We start from the raw sequence: 19,883 nt of genomic DNA, 5'->3' as shown, positions 1-19,883 counted from the left end.
GTTCTTTTTTTTCTCTTTCGTTAAGCTTTCAACGGGGATAGTCTTAAAAGAGGATGGCGCTATATGAGTATTCCTGGCATGAAAAAATACCGCAAGGTTTTCTCTTAATCGCACGGTCAGCGTAAAATACGGTCTAAAAGGTCGTCCCAACAAAATCTGAGTAAGTTCATTATTTCACGGCGAAAACCTTCAACGTTATGTCGTAAAGGACACCTCCGAATCAAAGTTGGCTGAGGCCGGCATAAACTTGACCAACCTTAACATCAGACAATATCCAACTGTTTTATTTGCGGAAATATTACTTAACGCAACCTCTAGATTAAATTAAACACACAACATGCGAGAATTAGCACCGAAAGGAGGAAATATTGGAACACAAGAGGCGTGAGTTTTTGTCCATTGGATAAAGTTACCTAGATTTTGGAACATCTCGGACCAATTATTATTTTTTTTTTGTTATTCTAGTCACTACTTTTTTCGTGCCTTCGTCCTATGGATACGTGTTAGTCTTGTGTTGCCATAAAATACAGACGTCATCCCTTCAACGTGGTGGGCGTTTTTTTCAGACATGGTGCAGACATTCACAACCCCCGCCTTTAAACACTCCAGTATCATACCACGTTAAGAAAGCGCTTTATCACAGTCATCAATTGCTAATTCAATAAATAAATAAATGAATAAATAAATAAATATTTTGCAACTCTATAATCCATTTTCTCCCTTTTTTTACGTCGCCTTTCTAACGGTCTAAAGGAACGGCAACAAAGAAAAGCTGAACAACATTTGCCTTAAGTTTTTCATCTAAAATTACAATTTAACTGTTTCAAGAAACCGTCGATCCGTGTTAACGATTTGTGAGCCTTGATCTATCTCTTGTTATAACAGTTTAAAACCGAAGGAGGGAAAACGTGTCAATAATGGAGCAGTGGTCTTTGAAACAGGCTACATGCTCGACTTGCGGAGCGTAAGTCAGCGTCTTACTTTCTAACTTACTAAACCATCTTTTTAACGGGAATTATTTTAGCAAAGGCAATTTACACCCATTTTCTCAGCTCTGTTTTTTATGATACTTTTGTTTTAGGTCGTGAAACTAAAAGGGTTCGCGACCCTTAGTCGTCCCTTGGGCATTCCTCCAAATATACTGCTTCTTAATTGTCAATTCGTGGGTTCGCTTCAAAATTCCCACCGTCTTAGCACCACAGACAGAAGTGTAAATCGGCTTACAAGGAGCTAGGCAAGAGAGAATTACGAGTCTAAACTGGCCCACTGAGCTCAGTATCAAAGAAAAAACAAATCTTGTCTTACCGTCTCTGACATCAGGAGTAATAACAACAACACATGTGTTTCGCTGACTGTTTGTTCTGCTGCCCAAGTGAGACAGTACTGTAACATAAAACTTCTCTTCGTTCTCATAAAGTGAGTCATCAATAACGGTAACAGTGCAATTTTTGATCGTCTCTCCCTTGATGAAAAGAAAACAAGTACAGAGCGTGAAATGGAGAACCAGAGAAGGGGGTGTATTTTTTGGTTTAGAAAATGAGCAAACCCAAAACTTACTTGACTACTGAAGGATCTTAACCAGTTTTAAGAGAGAAATCTCAGCGTACTCCAGTTTACTTAACCCGAGCCAAAATGTCGAATGAATGCCGACGTTTTAGCCCTTGAATTATTTTTCTGACATTGTCAAAAGCAAGAAGAAAACTATTTTGGTTTGAGACAAAAGTCAGGTTGCTCTTTCTCTGAAATCTAATCTTATTACGAGCATTGTAGGCCCGAACAAATTTAGCCACTGTAAAGAGAAGAAAGGTGAAAATCTAGTTTTGAAATATCCTAACCTTTTCAAATGCGACCACACTATCCTTGTTTCCGGGCCGTGAGATAAAATCAGAATAGGACAATATTGATGAAGGCAATGTGCCTGTCGCCCATCCTAAAAAACAACAAAACCCAGTGTTAATAGTTTACCTGCCAATTCATGCCCTCGAAGAGGTCCACGCTTACTTTCTATCAACAAAAGAAATTTATTGATGGTGATGATAATGATGATGATGATGACGATGACGTTGATGAGGATGATGATGATGATGATCATAACGATGACGATGACGTTGATGATGACGTTGATGAGGATGTTAATGATGCTGATGATGATGATGATGATGATGATGAGGATGTTAATGATGATGATGATGACGATGACGATGACGATGACGATGACGATGACGTTGATGATGATGAGGATGTTAATGATGATGATGATGATGACGATGACGACAACGATTACGACGACGACGATGAGGTTGATGAGGATGACGATGTTAATGATGATGATGACGATGACGATCATAATGATGTCGTTAACAGTATCTAGTGTTTCCTGTAATTCTAACAAAACACAAGTATAACAAAAGTATCAAAAGTATAACAAAAACTATGATGATAATGATAATAATAATTATTATTATTATTATTATTATTATTATTATTATAACAATAAATATAACAAAAGAATCATTGATTTTACTAGTGGTCGGATTTTTCCTTTCACTACCAAATTCTTACCTTTTTCCATACGAGAGGTTGTCAAACAAGTCACATCCAGCCTTTGACTGGCATCTCCTGTTCGCCTCAAGGGAACTTTAACTTCTCCGACATTTTCCTCCACAACAATTTGACTGCGAACAACTTCAACCGTTGGAACTGAGATAGAAAGGTAATATACTTGCTTAACATGTCCTATATTTAACAATTATTCCATGAGCGCACGTTGGATATGAGATGGTAAATAGTCAACGAGGCGCGTAGCGCCGAGTTGGCTATAACCAGTCTCATATCCAACAAGCGCGAATGGAATAATTGTTTTATTAAATTCCTTTAAACTCCAAAAGTTTAGGAAATACGAAATACGAGCGAAAAAAGCGAGCAAATCCGAACGAAATCAAAAAACCTTGATGAGAACCGATGCGATGTCGCGTAACACCTTGTGGTCAGACAGACGCAGGCTCGTCACAAAAACATTTCTTACCTTTTTGCGTACTTCTAAACGTCGGAATTTAACCCAGCTGTCCAGAAAAACGTTTTTTTCTGCTTTCTTCAGAGAGAAATTTCGCTTTCCGGCGAAAAAACTTTTAGCTTGGCAACACTTAGATCAACCTTTTACCATATAAGGTCAAACCAAGGTATATGAGCTGATAACCGAGATTGAGTGAACCAATCTGAGCACGAGAATTGCATTATCCCAGGTTGAGAATTTAATAAATATATATATGCTGTGGTTTAATTTTGTTTTTGGTTTGAGAAGTTTTTTTTTTCAAACCAGTTTAAATTTTTTAAACTGGTTTCATATATTTGGAACTTTAACACATTTGGACGAGGATTTGGGTTTTTTTCTCTTTACACAAACGAAGTGTCAATAATTATTGTTGAAAACTAACAACCTTTTTTTAAACATGCCAACCAAAACAAACGACGACTATCTTTCTTTTAGTGTCACTCAACTAGTGTACTAATGCAAATGCTGCATTATAATTGGATACGCTACTAGAGGACTCTTAGTAATAGTCCTCGAGTAGCGAAAAGCGTGACGCTTTCTTTCGTTTTATTCCCAAATAAATATTTTTCAACTTGCATTTGCTAACTTTATTATTGCCTTTTCTGCCCGACTAGTTGGGTGATACTAAAACAATTAGACCCTTCGCGCTCAAGGGCCACGGGTCTAATTGTTAAATATCCCTCTGTCCTTGGTTGGTAACAGGTAGATATCGCTAACAACTAACTGAGTTATCCACTCAAGGCAGCAAGCAAACAATTATTTATTGGGCTGTTCATTGCCCATTTATATAGCTTACCATCTTCGGGATCTGTGATGACCACGTGAGCACTTTTGGGTTCCCGGATGACGCACATCTGGGGACTGATCAGATCTACTTTCAAAGTTTCATATCCTTCGTATTTTCCGTCATCCTCTATGCGCAACTTCGACTCCGCTCTGCTTTGTCCGGGACTAAACTGCACATGCGTGGAACCAATAAGGGAAAAATCCTCGCCTCTGGTAGCTGTTAGGCCTGTGACAGAAATGCGGACAAATGAAACGTCCCCTAGAAAGCCCCTCCTAAAGACGGCAACGTGCAAAACTCCGTCAGTTTCGTTAATTTCGTAATGGAAACGTTCAAGCATAACCCAAGACCAGGTTAAGGAAAATCTTTGATAGCGAAGTTTATTTCCAACAGGGTCATTTACTTCAAAGTCAAAAGCATCGTTTGTCGCGTTTGATCCACTGCGCAAGACATAGGTTACGTTGCCACAATCAATGTCTGCTTGAGTAAAGTTTGTCAGACTTGTGTTGCTATGGTAGCGCCCGGTTCCTGCAAGGATTCCGTTGATTGGTTGATATGTGACGGTGTAAAGTAATTCTGAGTTGTTACTGTCAAGGTCCTCCACCCTCAGGTATGAGTTTTTGATCACAAATCCAAGTCGGTTGCCTGGTAACGTATCGAGGTTAGTTGCTCCTCGGTTGAGCACCAACTGAGGAATTCGATTGTCAACGGGCAAGATAGTAATAGGAATGTCATATCCCTCTCGAACTGGGTTTTTGGTTTCCGGGAAGACGAAGAATTCGTTATGTATTCCATCGCTAATTACTATTTGAAAGCTGTCTTTGTTCACTTCCGTTCCATCGTGGGCGTAAGATATTTGGTTGAGGTTGATATCTTCTTGCGTGAAGACGCTCGATGGCGACGCACCATTCAATATCCAGCCATGCATAGGCAAACGCGTGACCGTGTACACGATATTTTCGGCTGGTGTGTCCTGATCCTCCGCACGCAGCTCAAACGGTGTAATCAAAACATTTTCTCCTTCATTCACCGCAAGCTTGTTGGAAGTAAGCACTGGCTTTTTGTTATTTCTGTTAATAAGAGTCACTAGAAATTTTCGCAGGACTTTGTTTGTGCCGTCTGACACTTCAAAATCAAAGCCATCTGCTGTTGCCTCATCAGAGCTGGTGTGGACGTATACAATTTTGTTCGCTGCCAAATCAAGTTGAGTGAATGAGGTTAGACGTACCCTGGGAAAGTCCAAATGTTCTAGACGCCCCTTAAGTGGCTGCCTGATAATCGAATACCGCAGTTTTTCGTTGTCACTTCCCTCATCATTAGCACTTAAAAAATTTGTTGAAATAACCATACGCGAATTCTGTTCTAGAAGAATTCCTTTGTTTATGACTGTCGGATGGATACGATCGCCTGCGTATATCTTCACGTAAAAATCTTGATTTAATCGTGTGTTCTTTCCGTCAGTCAGTTCAAATTTGATCTGATCCCTATCGCTAGGTATTTTTGCATCCTGCGAGTAAACTATGCGCCTTTCTTTAATGTCTTTCTGTGTGAATCTTTCATCTTTGCGCAAGACTCCAGCAGCCCCATCCGATTTTATTTTTATAAGCTTCCCTGCGCGAGGAGGGATGCTCACTATAAATGTTATATTGTCATCCGGGGAATCGACATCTTGGGCTTGGAGATTTTTTGGCGTGATTGTCTTGGTTTCACCTGCAGCCTCAATGCGTAATCCCGCGTTCACAGACAATACTGGCTCCTCGTCGTCAACAGGTATGATATACACTGGTATAGTGCGAGTGATGTTATGTTTATCATCAGAGACGCAAAGAGCGAAAGAGTCCTCAGTGCTTTCGCTTCCGTCATGCTGGTAAACGATTGAAGCAACTTTCGTTATCTGTGTCAGAGAAAACATGGTAACTGGTGACGTAGCACCGTCTTTGCGATCTGTTATCATACCGTGACGCGGTGGCGTGACAACCATAAAGAACAATTCATCAAGAGGTTCATCTTTGTCCACAGCGTTTAGAACTGCCGCGTCAATGATCATCTCCTCTCCCTCGTCAACCACGAAATCATGTGTAAACATTTGAGGTTTCTCGTCATTTTGCGGTTGAATCTCGATTTTGAGAAGATGACGCCGAGAAGGGTTCTTGCCGTCTGTACAGTAAAAGGCTATCCAGTCCATTGTCGGTTCTGTACCCTCGAAAACATTTTGCACGTAGTTTAAGTTTCCCGCTTCGATATCATCGATGGTGAATGATGCGACACGCTTGCCTGTATTGCTTATCTCTGATCCGGGGGAGGGTGTGGCATTCTCCAAGAAGCCTACTGTCGGCTGAACATCGATGATGCAGGTGACGTCACTATCTGGAGTGTCCGGGTCCGTGATTGTCAAGTGACGTGACGTCAGTTTTGCTGCGCCTCCTTCCTGTACAACTAGCTGTTGAATTCTAACCACGGGTGGCTGGCTATCGACTGGTAGGATCATAGTTACCACTTCAACACCTGAAACGTAGAAAAAAAATGACAGCGATAAGTTTCCACTGTCATGATGTAGATCTATGTGCTACCTAGATGTTGCAGTGCTCGTTTGCCTTGAATTGTGTTCATTGTATTTTTTGCAGTTTATTTATTTACTATATTTTCTATGCAGCACATAGCTTCTGAACAATCCGGTTTTCTTTCATCTTAACTGATCTTTTTCTACTACTTTCTCTTACTTTCTCCTGCTTTCTACAAATATTTTAACACTTATATCATTATTTTCTCAAAGGTGTGCGTAGATTGGCTCTGCTACCGTCGGGTTCAACGTAAAAGTTCAAGTAAAGTGCGAATAGGTTATATAATTAATACATATATTACATAATATATAAAAAACATCAATTTGTAGTACGTATTAATAAAATAAACAGGATATGGGGAGACTACACTGAGAAGACAGATTGAGTAGTCAGAAGATACAGTTTGTATTCTTTATAAAAATAATTATGGGATAGTTTTTTTAATTCTGAGGGAATACTTTCCCAGATTTTTGATGCTGCAAAAGAAAAAGTAGTAGCACCATAATTATTACTTATACTTGGTCGATAGATATTAAAATTAGTCGCAAATCTGGTATTATAGCTTTGAATCTCAGAGGCTAGTGTAAGAGTTCCAGAAAATAGTGCTGGGATGTTTTTGAGATCACTTTTAATTTTATGTATAAAAAGGGCTAATTTAAATTTGTAAATGTTTTCGAGTGTGAAGATTTGTAGAAGATTGAAGTAGGACATAGCACTACCCCTACTGTGAGCAAAGAATATGCTAATTACACATTTGTTCTGTTTCTTTTTTTTATCTTTTGTAACTTTGTTTTACAGGCACTGCCCCAACTTGTAATACCATAAGTTAGATATATGGATAGCTTTTACCTTCATATCTTCGCCCCTCGCGAATCCAGGTCTCTGTTTCATTTAATAGAGTCAAATTAAAGTGATCTAAGTCCCCACGGAGCCCAGTTTCTCTTCCTGTGTGTTCGTAAAATATGAGACCATTTTCCAAGTCCTGGACGGTAAACTCGTGGCTCGTTTTTCCTTCACGTAAAATTCTACCAACCCGAGGTGGCGTTTCGATGCGCAGACGTATATCAGCGTCATGTGGGCCTTGAGATGTCTTACGCATTTTGATGGCTTCTCTGGAGTGTTCTTTGACTCTGACTGTCATGTTGTATACGTGACCTGTGACGTTTGGCTTCTGTGGTGTGATAACTGGAACAAAAATATCACGCTATTACTGATTTGGCCATCGGGTAGGTAGGTAGGTAGGTAGGTAGGAATTGAAAGTCATAAACTGTGCCAGCGATCGCCGCAAGATGTCACATATTGCAAACGCACTGCACCTAGAATGCAAATCGATCGATTACGAGCGATTTTGTGGCACGAAACAATGAAGACAATCTTGGACACAGTCACACTTGGTGCGGCGACAGTGAGACTTCGTGCGATTTTGCGCGCTAAGTCGTATGGCGTGTCTACAGTGTGAGTAATGTCAGTTATATCCTTTTCTGTCGTCGTCATCGTTCTCAGTTTTGCCATCATCTTAAATGCAACTATTTTTGTTCAGTAATCGTTTTTCTTATCCTTTGCGAAGAGATCCGTTTTTCGACTTAAGAGGACGGAAATGAAAAGCAATTTTGAAACTTGGTTCTACCGTAATCAGAGTTTTTTTAAACGCGATATGTATATATATATATATAATGATCACCTGAATATTTTTACCACAATTGCTTGTAATTTTGTAATTTCGACCACTGATGAAGAATATCTTTTTCGATAAGAGTACAGACAACGCTGAACCTCATTCGATTTGTTTTTTAACTCAATATTTAACGCCAAGGAAAGTTTTTATTTCAGAGTGTGACCAAAATCATGACACGAAGAAAGAGCAAGCGTTGTCTAAAACTTTCTCGCAATATGATAAGTTTATTTCCCAAAATGGGCGTTCCTGATTGGCTATTACATTGCATGACAAATTGACTCGAGCAGCGTTGTCTAAACTCTTATCGACAACGGAAAATTAGCCAATCAGTTTGCGAGATTACAAGCAATTGTGGTAAAATTAAAATTCGACAAGCATGATGATCGATGTTTGCGGATTATAGTTTAATTAACATTTAATCTTTTTTATCCGCAGATAAACGTACAGAAATCTTCGTAATTTTTAACACCTTAAGATCACGCGCTTCTTAAGTTCAACCTTGAGTGAACAAACTCTCAGGCGATGTCCTTGAGTCCCTGCATGCTGCATGCCTGCCCTGAGGCAAACTTTTGTGTTAAAGCATCCAAGGGTGTTACTTTCTTAAGAAACTGTGGTTCTGCGTCGGTGGGCGAGTGAAACACGTCTGTATCAGACGAGTTGATACAAGTGAATCGACAACCAAAGGGAGATTACAAAGCTGACAATTTGGGCGCCAGTCCTTCAAACCTTTCCTACAGTGGTCAATCACTTCTACCACCTTAATTGACACAACCAAATTCTCTAGTTAAGAGAGAATGCCTGTCAGCTGATGTGTTCTTTTATCAGTTTCATTTATTTGATATAGCGTAGCCTCGCTCTTGTTTGTTCCGGTCGTAGATAACAGTACAGTTTGTGAGCAGGGATGGCGCAGTGGTGCAGAGAGCACTCGCCTCCCACCAATGTTGCCCCGGGTGCGATTCCGAGACTTGGCGTCATATATGGGTTGATTGTGTTGGTTCTCTATCCTGCTCCGAGGGGTTATTCTCCGGGTACTCCGGTCTTCCCCAACCTCCAATTCGATGTGAGTTGATTTGATTTAGTTTTTGCCGGGTTTTTTTTTTCGCTTAATACACTTGACACTTAAACAAATTTTTTTTTAAAATCTGTGTCAGCTGATCCTCAGCCCTTATTTTCGAAAGCATCAGTTTTTAATTAAAATCTTGTTTGCCACTTATATTAGAAGCATGCGGTATAAATTAAGGGACAGCAAGAGATCTCTGCAAGTTTCTTAACCGCACAGTATCTCAGCTGTCATTAACCGAACTAAGGTGTCACTTAATTCAACGATGTGGAAAAAAATAGGAGACCCAAAAAAGTAAACTAGGAGTTCCCTAACTGAAATATAGTGCAACCAACAAAAATCGAGTTAAAAAAAAAGCTCATCAAGATAAGTATACGCATTTACTGCATATCTTTATGACGCTAACAATAACCACTTAATGACTGACCCCAAGTGAAATAGTGAGTTTTGTTTCCCCGAGACCCTCAATGTTCCACGGGAAACAAAATTCCCGCATCGAAGGAAATCGTGTATTTTTGAGAGTTTCAATAGCTTTTTCAAAGTAAAACCTGCGCCGTATGTGTTAAGAAAATAATAAAAAAGAATAATAGTACAGTAAACGTAAAAATCGAATCTAGCACGTTTTAATATGCAAAAGGCTAGAAAAAATTGCGAGGTTTCCTAAATTTCACGGTTGCTGTGGCGCATAGAGGTCTGGGAAATACTCTACGCATCTAATCGAACCCAGGACACGTTAGTTGAGGGCCAACGTTGTCACCAGTTCCCCTTCAACATCACTGCCTAAATATGCGTGTTTCGATGCAAGATTACGGAGATGTTTTACTTGGCTTCTGTCCAGTCTTACCTCGAATCGATTCCGTGTTCAGTGGGTTATTATTTACAACCAAGAGAAAATAATTCTCTTGGTTACATGGATGATAATTACACAACTTCGCCTTTCCTCGCTATTAGTAACATTAAGTAACCGCTCGGCTTATAGTTTTCAGCGCCAACGAAACAACTGATAGAAGAACTTAAAAATCGTTGTGAGACTTCAAAACCCCAAAAGCTGAAGGTAAACCAGTTGTCTATCTTTCAAGAAAAGCGGATGACTGCGGGACCACTCAAGGCAACTGAGCAGGGCGTCCATGTTGTATGACCTGCGCCCATACAAATTAACCACCTTCACTCCCATCCCTCCCATATAATAGCTGTCGCTTTTCCTGTTTTTCCTCTTTTATTTTCCTTTCGTTTACTACTTCCTTTTCCCCTGACTTTGCCGGCCACCCAGTCTTTAGAAACGCTAAATGTCACAGGACCTGGTTTAAATAAATAAAGCCAATTATTCTGTTTTTGGACAGGGGTTCGAGTCCTTTTGCCTGCGGCTTTAGGAATATGTTGGCATAGATTGCCGTTTTTTTTTTTAAACAGATCCTCCGCGTATAATTACATTACTAAACACATTTATTCAACATTTTTCAAGATCACATTCCTTGCCAAAAACTGAATTGCTTCACGGCACGCAAACTTCAACAACTGCGTATGTCATTCTTTTTTTTAAGTGAATAACTCATTCCAGACTTGAAGACTATATTCTACAGTAAATTGCGTTGAAAAAGGATTTGTCTTGGATTCCTATTTCCTGTAATTTGTTTAAAAATAAATTGTACTTTACATATATTTATTATTCTAAGGAAGAATGTCTGGAATCGAGTATAATCTCGTTATTGCATAACTCATCACTCCGGCGTCGAGCTCATGCTGCTCCTGAAAATAAACAAACCCACGCGCTGGTCTAGCAAGTCTACGTTCTCTTTAGGTCACTAATTCAGTGATTCATTCACACTCTTATCTGTTTGCCGAAATTTTACTGCCAGAAGCGGAAAATCACTGATTAAAAACACTATTCCTAGACTTCTCTGTGACTCCAGCTACGAAACCCATATGTTTCCAACTTTTCATACACTTTACCTGGAAATAAAAAAGGAGGTACAAGGTATCTGAACCCTCCATTGCATTCACCCCTGTACTATAAGCAGATTACACTGAGGAAACGAGATTTTGTTTTATCAAGGGGCGACTTATTTGCAGTCTTTCATTGGATTGAAATAGTTTCAAGGTATGCTATTGCGCAGCGTGTATTGTAGAAACTATAAAAGGCGTTAATGAGAAAGGATTTTAATCCATGATATGTTGAAAAGACGTATCAGGTTCAAAGAAACTTATTCATTACTTACATAAACTCACGAAACTAAACTTTCACCGCAAAGGCGAAGATGAACTTGGACTTCAGGGAAATTGACAAATAAAACAATTTCCCACAATTATAGCACAGTAGTACAAATAAGGAATAATTGAAAGGCGTCAATTTGTTTATCACCGTCTCTACGTGTAGGAATTAATCTCTTTTGATCAGATTAATCGGTTTTATCCTAACTTCATCCTACATGGATTAGAAGGATTTATCCCAACCAAAGCTATGAAGAAAATTTCTGAAAATGATAAAAATATGCCTTTCCGTAACTAGAAAACACTAAAATGCAAGTGATGACAGGGATTTGTAAATGCCTTTAAATTCATTGGATTTGGATCTGTAATGAAAATACTTTGCGCTTTTTAATTTCCTTCCAGTTTTAATCCTTTAAATGTAAAAATTAACTTAAATTACGAGTTTGGGTATAAAAATTGAAGGTTTTTGCACTTCTTGTCGTATCTCTGAGCCAATGCAACACAAAACATCATCGAAACGTGACGTAAGAACGGATTGTGTTGTTCTTTTCCTTAATTTTCACTTCTGAAAAAAACATTGTGCTGTAACGATAACATAAAAAGTTTAATTTCTGCAACTCATTCATTCAAGCAATGACTCAACAAGATATTAAGTTACTAACATTGAAAAAGCCGAAAAAGGGAGGAAATGATAATTGACTTGCATCGGAATATGAACAAAGACACTCTGATTAAATGTGCTAAAGTTGGCTGATTTAAGCAACATTTTAAGGGGGGAAGATTTAGAGGGTGGATATCTTTGTGCAAACGGCCGCATAGTCTATCATTGAGCTCGAGTCTGAACTTATTTTCTTCACTTTGCTCGCCTTGGAAGACATAAACAAACTATATAACGACGAGCAACGTCGGCGTTGTGCGGTATGGTGAGAGCCGTTTGCCATTTTAAAATGTGGCCTGGAAACAATTTCCTGAATTGACGTCATATGGGCGTTGCGTTTGTTGATTGGTACTCATCTCTGCTTTGGAAGACTTTTCTCGCGCCTCTCCGAATTTCTCCTATTCTCAAAAAAATTTACGCTCGTTTTGCTTTGTTGATTCCCCAATTAGTGCTTCAATGTTGAATCAATTGACACTGAAATAAAGTTCATTTATTAAGCTAATTAGTAAGCGAATTCTCGCCTACGGTTAGGACGAAGAAGTCAATTATGGAATTTAAGACAAGCCCGGACACAAAGTTCTCGTGCGACCATACAGCGGTTTTCAATTGAGTGTCGAAAGTAATTAGCGAATTGCTTTGGTTTTGCATTACTTCATTCATTGATTGGTTGAAATTCCTCGCGCCATTTTTTCAACCAATCAGAAGTGAAACCAAAACCAATCGTGGCTTAGAGTAATTACTTCGAGTTTTGATTGGTTTACCGGATTGTCTCCGTCCTTTTTGATTGACCAAAGTAATTACTTTGGTTTTGGTTATACGACACTCGATTGAAACTCGCTCTAATTGTAATTGTAGTTAAATCACTAGTATTTCAACTTTATAGCCGGAAAAAACAACATTACGCGAATTTAAATCACGGTCCTGATACAACACTTATGAGAAATTGTGCAGAGTTAATCCGTCTAGGGCAGCCCTATAAGGCAAATAGGAAAAGACGTCCCCAGTTTTTATAGATCAGATCTCCATAAATCTAATAGATAGCGTTTCAAGCGGAGAAATGATGGTGTAAATAAAGCGCAGTTCTGTAATAGAGGGCGAGTTGATCGAAGGAAAGTATTTCTATCCGGACTGGGAGTGTTTGTTTCTACTTCAATCAATAAATCTTTTGTACTGATTGATGTTGAACACAAAAAAATTACACCAAGCAGCGTTTGAGGTTTCCCAAGTTAGAAAACGTAGAATTAAGTTGTCTGTCGATTCATTGCAGACGGAAAAGTTCCGCAGAATATGTTGGGTAGAAAAAGTTAGCAAGATCAGATCTAGAGGCCAACTTCAACGCAAATTGTCGCCAACAGCTTGCTTAGCTATTAGGGTATTGCCCCAAGTCTGCTAACTCTGGACAATTCCGCTTGTGATGAAAGGGCGCCTTTACGTTTAAAAAGAAAGCATTGAGAAGGAAAGCTTCACCCCAATAAATCACGCTCCAATAAAGAACCCCATCTGCAACCTCGCCCCCAGGGTGCTTTTCCCTGGACACCTACAAAGCCAGAGAAAAGCGCCCGGGGGTTGAGCTTGCCCCATCTGACTAAAATTTCAATGCCAAACGGGCAAAATTTGAGTCCTCTGCAGATACATCTTGAACTTCATAGCGAAGTCAGCGAACTTAAAAGACGGCACATTGCACTTTTCATTATTTTTTCTCTTTATGACTCTATGAGGACTCATTACGGACCTATGATACCTAGTCCGGCATGAAATTGAGGCTAACTTGCAAGCATTTACGCACGTAAAATAAGGCCCACGAAAGCGCCTGGTAAATGAGAAAAAATTATCCCCAGGCTCCTTATTTTCATTTTCCAGTATCGTACATTACGTAGAGTAACTGCAGAATACCCCAGGGCTTTTCTCTGCCGAGAGTAGGGTGGGCGGAGAAAAGCCCTGGAAACGAGGTTGCAGAATACCCGGCAACCATTGTGTTCATGTAGCGGTATCGTGAAGAATACGCGCACTTCATATGCAAATGAGTGGCCGGCTATCGTACATTCGCTGTTGTCTTCTCTGCAAGAACCTCTAAGACAGCATTTTTGGTATCTGACTACGTTTCCAAAACATAACATAACAGAGTTGAACAATCGGGAAAGAAAACAGTAAGATGTCGTCAATTTTTCCAGGTATAGTCGTCATTACTTATGCACGGTCTTATTTACACGACGGCAACAGTGTAAATCCATGTTTACTTCTATGAACTCCAGCAGGGATTTAACGCTAAATAGGAAATGAAACGCTTGCAAGTCTAAACATCTGGCAGCCATTCTATAATTCAAGCCAAATTACTAAACCCACACACGAAGCACTGCTTTCAGATATTTCTTGTGAGTTTGGTTAGTTTCTTTACGATTAAACCTATTAATGTAAAGCCTCTTGCATAGTATGTTCTGCTTGTTTGTGTAGTAAATTCTCTAAAGATGAAAACCCCCTTTTTCGGTAGCATCACGAAATGTCTGGTTTCGGCTTTAGCAGTAACACAGAGTGAGTGGAGGACGTAAGAGATTTTTTCCAACAGACAGCGTAGTCGCACTGTTTCCTTATTAAAATACTTGTGGCCTCGAGAACAAAGTCGAATAGTGCGACAAAACAGAAGGACGCCCGTCTGTATTTGTGTACGACCTTTCCACAACAGGAAGGCTTATCCCGATTCATTATTTAAAACCCTTCCATTTCAAACAGCGAATCTTTTGATGTGCTCCTAAGTGTGCTCTGAGCTCCGAGTTATGTCTATACTGTTACAGCTATCTTAATAAAGTTTATATTCTTGTGATTCACTCGATTTGCTTTTAATCCTTGATTGCAAACAATCCGTTCCGTGTGCGCGTAAAAAATAACCCGACAAAAGTAGAAACCCAAGTATTGTCCTTCGAACCCCTGCTGGGAATTAAACCTGACGTAGACTTGGATCGGCTCTTCTCAGTCTAAGTTCCACGAGTAAGGCCAAAAATAACTACCACATCATCCTAAAATCATGTAAAATTTGACCAGATGAAACAGTCTCAAAACGTAACAATTTTGTGGAAGGGAGTTACTACCCTGATCAAGTCAGTACACTTTAAATCTTCAAACGAAACAGTTAACTTCTATCCAAGGCAATTTGTTTTGGCACACGAATAGTTGATAAAGCTCAATCCCGGAGTAAAATCACGCTAATGATCACTGGGGTTAGGGTGAGCTTGCATCCGGGTGGGAATATAATAGATAAGCGGGAACAGGGCGGAAAACGTCTCCAAATGAACAGATAGTCATAAAGTACTTTTTCGAGTTTTGTCCAGATATGCAAAGAATTAGATACTCGCGGATTTCGATAAGCGTCACGAAGTGTCCTCTTTCTCTTCTCCCCAGTCTTCCGAATTACGTCACCAGATCACCTGGTCATGTCTCGGAATACAGAAAACTAACATCACAAAGTCTCCTCAAGTGAAGCTATGATCCTCGCAATTGCGTTCATAACTGCGAGGATCATAGCTTAACTTGACTTCATATCCGCAGTTCAATATATGATATATTTCATATTTCATATATCATCAGCATGGCCGCTATTGACAAAGAGTTTTGGTACTTTCCACAAGAATCACTTTTTTTTAGATATTGAACAATAAAACAGTACTTACTAATCTCTAGCAGAAAGCTGGTTCTCTGTGCACGGTCATCGACAGTCATCCCAATCTCGTCACTGGCTTCCCCTTTAATCAAGTGCTCATAGGAAACCCGGGAGGTCGCCACATCCTGGACAGTAAAAGTATCAAGAGTTTGGATTTCTCGGTCATCTTTGAGAAGAACACCGTAACGAGGAGCAGAAATCAGAGTGAATGATATTCCACTGTTTGGAGTGTCTGCATCAAAAACCCTCAACTGCTGGCTTCCTATAATAGCGTTACTCAGTTCTGTTACTTTCAATGGCTTGACAATGGCTCTAGGAGCTTGGTTGTTCACTGGCCTCAACACGACTCGAAAAATTTGGTTTTTAATCGCATTGCCCGACAAGTCTGATACGGAAAACACGAACTGTGCATACCTGGTTCGAGTGCCAAGTTCCAGGTCAGCAGACTTGAAAGCTACTTTTCTGTGGCGCACTTGAAATTGGGTGAATTTTGATACCGTGGTCTTCGCGTCAGCGACGATAATGTCTCCAGCAAACAACGAGATATTGCTGTTTTCGTCGATAAAGTACGGTCCTTTTGTGATGTGAAATGTGATTTCGTCGTCATTAGAATCTCTATCTGTATAAAGTAACACATCTTCAGTGAGATATGTCAATCCATACTCTTCAGCGTTTAACTCAAGCACACATCCGGGAAACAGAGTTGGTGGAAGATCATCCACTCGCCTAATAGTTACCTGGAAAGTTTTTATGGGAGAACTGTTTGGGTTTTCAGCCTGATCAAGCAAGATGAATGGAATTTCATGGTGAAAATACTCGCCTCCAAGGTGGCGGTAATAGAGCCTTCTGTTCTCGATATCGGATTGAGAGAATTGAGAGACGTTCTTTTCGTAAAAGCCATCGTCTTGCAAAACCCAGGTGTCATTTTCCAGAGGTGCATCTCGTGTGCGCAAACACAACACACCAATCTTGCTGTCTTGAAAAAGCGCAGAGCCTGAATTTCCTGCGGAGTCAGCAGTGGTCACGGCTTTAAATTGAATTTTACTATCCTCTGAGTCGACGTCCGTTGCAGTTAACATGTACTGGTCGATCAGTCCAACACCACCTTCGTCCAATACCAGGCCAGTGTTGCGAACCAGTGTCGGGGCAGTATCGTCCACAGGGCCAATGGTAATCGGAAAAAGAAACGTAACTTGGTGTTCGCCGTCTGTCATTTGGAAAATGATGTTGTCACTGTATGTATCAGAATTATCATGGCAATAATTTATAACAGGTATTTGCAAATCAGTCGCCATAAAAGTGTCCACTTTATGTCCCATAATTCTTAGTTCGCCATGGCGCAAACCGCTGATAACTTGTACCCTTACTTCGTTAAAATTGTCCTTATCAGCAATGGCCAGATTGAGTTCTTCGGTCAAGTTTCGCGACTGTCCCTCAAACAGACTCAAACCCGTATTTTTAGTAACCACAGGAGCCTTGTAATTGGTAGGTTTTACCATGATAAGTAACAATATTTGTTCACTTTTAGCTCCTTCCGTGTCTACAGCTTCAAGCACCACTTGAAACATCCGACGTTGGTCACTCTGTGTTGAGGGCGGTCTATACGCAATCTTTAACTGTTCGATATCTCTCTGATAAAATGCTGTCAGCGGCTGATAAGGGTCATCTGTGTTTACTAAAGAGCCTTCGACTGGTTGTAACGCTTGAGTGATATTAAAAATTACATCACCGGTCTCTGTTTCCGTGTCAGTTGCCGCTAAGATGTCAGACGTTATCGGTGCAATAGAGTACTGGCTAACCTCTACAGTATGGGAAGATTCAAACGATGCAACCGGCCTCTGATTCGATCGGGCGACCATAATACGCACAAGTATCTGAAAGTATTCCCTCTGGATTCGGTCCGTGTTTGGATCGAGCATTTCAACAACCGCTGGAATAAAATCCCGATTGGACGATGACCTCTCTGTGTGTTTATAACGAATATTGGACTGTAGAAATTCTTGACAGTCAAATTGAGCAGAGTTTCCTTGGTCCATTGTTGCGTTAACAAGCTTGCCATACCTAGGAATGGCCCCGTCGAGTAACGTTACAGTGCAGGTTTTGGTTCGGTCTTCTTTGAACTGAAGTACGGCACTGTTTATTTGCGAGGACGTACCGCCGAGTTCTAACACTTTGATGGGCTCGTTTTTCTTGATGATTTCCATACCCGTGAATGAAACTGTCACGCGAAGATTGAGTGGAATTAAACGAGTCTCCGTGTCGGTATCGACACGGATTTGGAGCTTGACGAAATCTTGCATGAAAAACTTCGACCCCAAGTGCGAGTACTGTACATCGCCGAAAGAGAAACCACAAGGGAATGTGTCGGGTGTCAAAAATCCTACTCGTTGGGATAAGGGGTCAGTTCGTAAGACAACGACTCTGCACACAGCGCCTTCGGGATATGTGATTTGGAGATCGCGTTGTGGATCCACCAGCGCTGACCGACCTAATTCAACGGTGATCATAGATAACTTGGTCACACGAGCAAATCCGTTGCAATAAAAGACAAGTTCAAGAACGCATACAACAAACACCAGGCTCGTGGCGATGTCCATTGTCTTAACTCTTCGTTGATGCTTAGCTATTTCAAACTGGTCGCGGTAGGCTGATCTTTGTCGTGCGCTCGGTCTCCGGAAAATGTACCGCACAGGAGCGCGTCACTTGAGAAAGTCCCCGACCAAATGTTTCTACACGAGGTTAATAATGTTACCGGAAACCAACACGGACAAAAATTTTATGACTGTATATCACCGATCTGAAAGATTCAATTTACACCTTTATCTAACCGACCTCAAATTGACAGCGCGATTCGATGCGCTCTGTGAAAGAGTGTGATATTTGAAAAATATTACGCTAACCTCAGACGACCAACCGTCCTCCGCGCTCCTAAGTACAAAATAAAAATGTATCAGAGGTTGAATGTGGCTTTAGAAACGGAAATACTCTTGGCGTTTATCGGGTTTGGCTAAAGTTAACTTTTGTCTGGCTAAGGTAAATGTCACGCTTCCATAATCATGACGGTGTCAAAGGAGAGAGTGTGATCGCGCCGTGAGTCCATCAATCTAGCCAGTCAATTAGGCGACTTTTAAATCCCTTCGATTCCGAAAATTTATTTTCATTTTCCTCGGCGCCGGCACACGCTACTGAAAAAGAAAACCATTTGATAAGTAGATTGAAAAGGTACGAAGGAGCTAAAGTTCTTTAGGGCCGGCTTAAGGAGACAATCAAAAATATCTGATATTTTCTATTGTTTTCCCAAGGTTTTAAAAGTCGTCAAGGGACTTGAATAACCCACCCGCGCATAGGATTTAATTAAGTTCACATTTTGATTGTTTTACATCAAGTGGTTTGCGGAAGTCAGCTCTGTTGCACTCTAATCGATTGTTCTCAGCACAGCTTATGCTGACCTAAGCCTCATATCTTTCTGTCATTATCACACCAATAGACCAAGAGACCATTATTTAGTGACGCAAAAAGAACGAAGAAGCTGGTTGCCTTGTACAGTAACTGACGGACTTTCCAGTGACTAAAACCATGTAATATCTACACATTTACAAATTGTATCCCTCAAAAACAATACGGCTTACTGGCAGTTTCACCGTGTTTGAGCAGTAAAACCAACTTCTGCTTGATTTAACTTTTTATCTGTCGGTATTTCATTCCAAAAATAATTTGACACAGTGTCACATCTGGCTAATCCTTTTTTTTTTGTAATGAGCTTGTTTCTACTTGCCAAGAGGTTCGGTGACGAAAGACGGTAGTATTTCGTTCTAAGAAGTAATAAAGTGTGACAATATATCCCAGTAGTGAAAAGAGGATCATCTACAAAAGGTTACAACTGAATTTCATTTCAGAAAATGAAATCGTTTTCAAACACATGCTGCAGTCTTTTCAGCGCGGCGGAAATTTCGACGTAGAGGTGTAAAACGAAACGTGAGAAGTCAAACGGTCCATTATTTGTCACTTTGCCCATTGGAGAGTTAAACGTGGGCGAATTTGTCTACTTTCGTCAGAGACACAAGGATAAATACTTTTCTCCGAACTAAGATCATTTACCGAAAAAACATGGGATTTTAACCCCTTTCCAACCACATTTGAACACTAATTTAAGTCATGTATGAGATAGGTTTTAATTGCACATACGTTCTTCATTACTAAAAGAAATGAAGCATTAAAAATCAAGAGAGCTTT

The 19,883-nt window shown here is 40.1% G+C and overlaps 1 protein-coding gene across 1 annotated transcript in view; it reads right to left on the bottom strand.

Annotated features, from left to right (window-relative positions):
* Positions 1-19,883, bottom strand: part of LOC138015091 (FRAS1-related extracellular matrix protein 2-like) — a 31,321-nt gene extending 11,438 nt beyond the window's left edge. Inside the window, exons 1-6 of the mRNA XM_068862008.1 lie at positions 15,661-19,883; positions 7,247-7,582; positions 3,849-6,341; positions 2,563-2,700; positions 1,836-1,930; positions 1,306-1,462 (exon numbers count right to left, since the gene is read on the bottom strand). Of these exons, the coding sequence (XP_068718109.1) occupies positions 1,306-1,462; positions 1,836-1,930; positions 2,563-2,700; positions 3,849-6,341; positions 7,247-7,582; positions 15,661-18,247 (5,806 nt within the window). The 5' untranslated portion in view covers positions 18,248-19,883. The remainder of the gene's footprint in view (positions 1-1,305; positions 1,463-1,835; positions 1,931-2,562; positions 2,701-3,848; positions 6,342-7,246; positions 7,583-15,660) is intronic.

This window comes from Montipora capricornis, chromosome 9 (assembly GCF_036669925.1).
Source record: "Montipora capricornis isolate CH-2021 chromosome 9, ASM3666992v2, whole genome shotgun sequence".
Lineage (NCBI taxonomy): Eukaryota > Metazoa > Cnidaria > Anthozoa > Scleractinia > Acroporidae > Montipora > Montipora capricornis.
The sequence above is the reverse complement of the archived record's forward strand: the minus strand, read 5'-3'. Positions and strand labels throughout refer to the sequence as shown.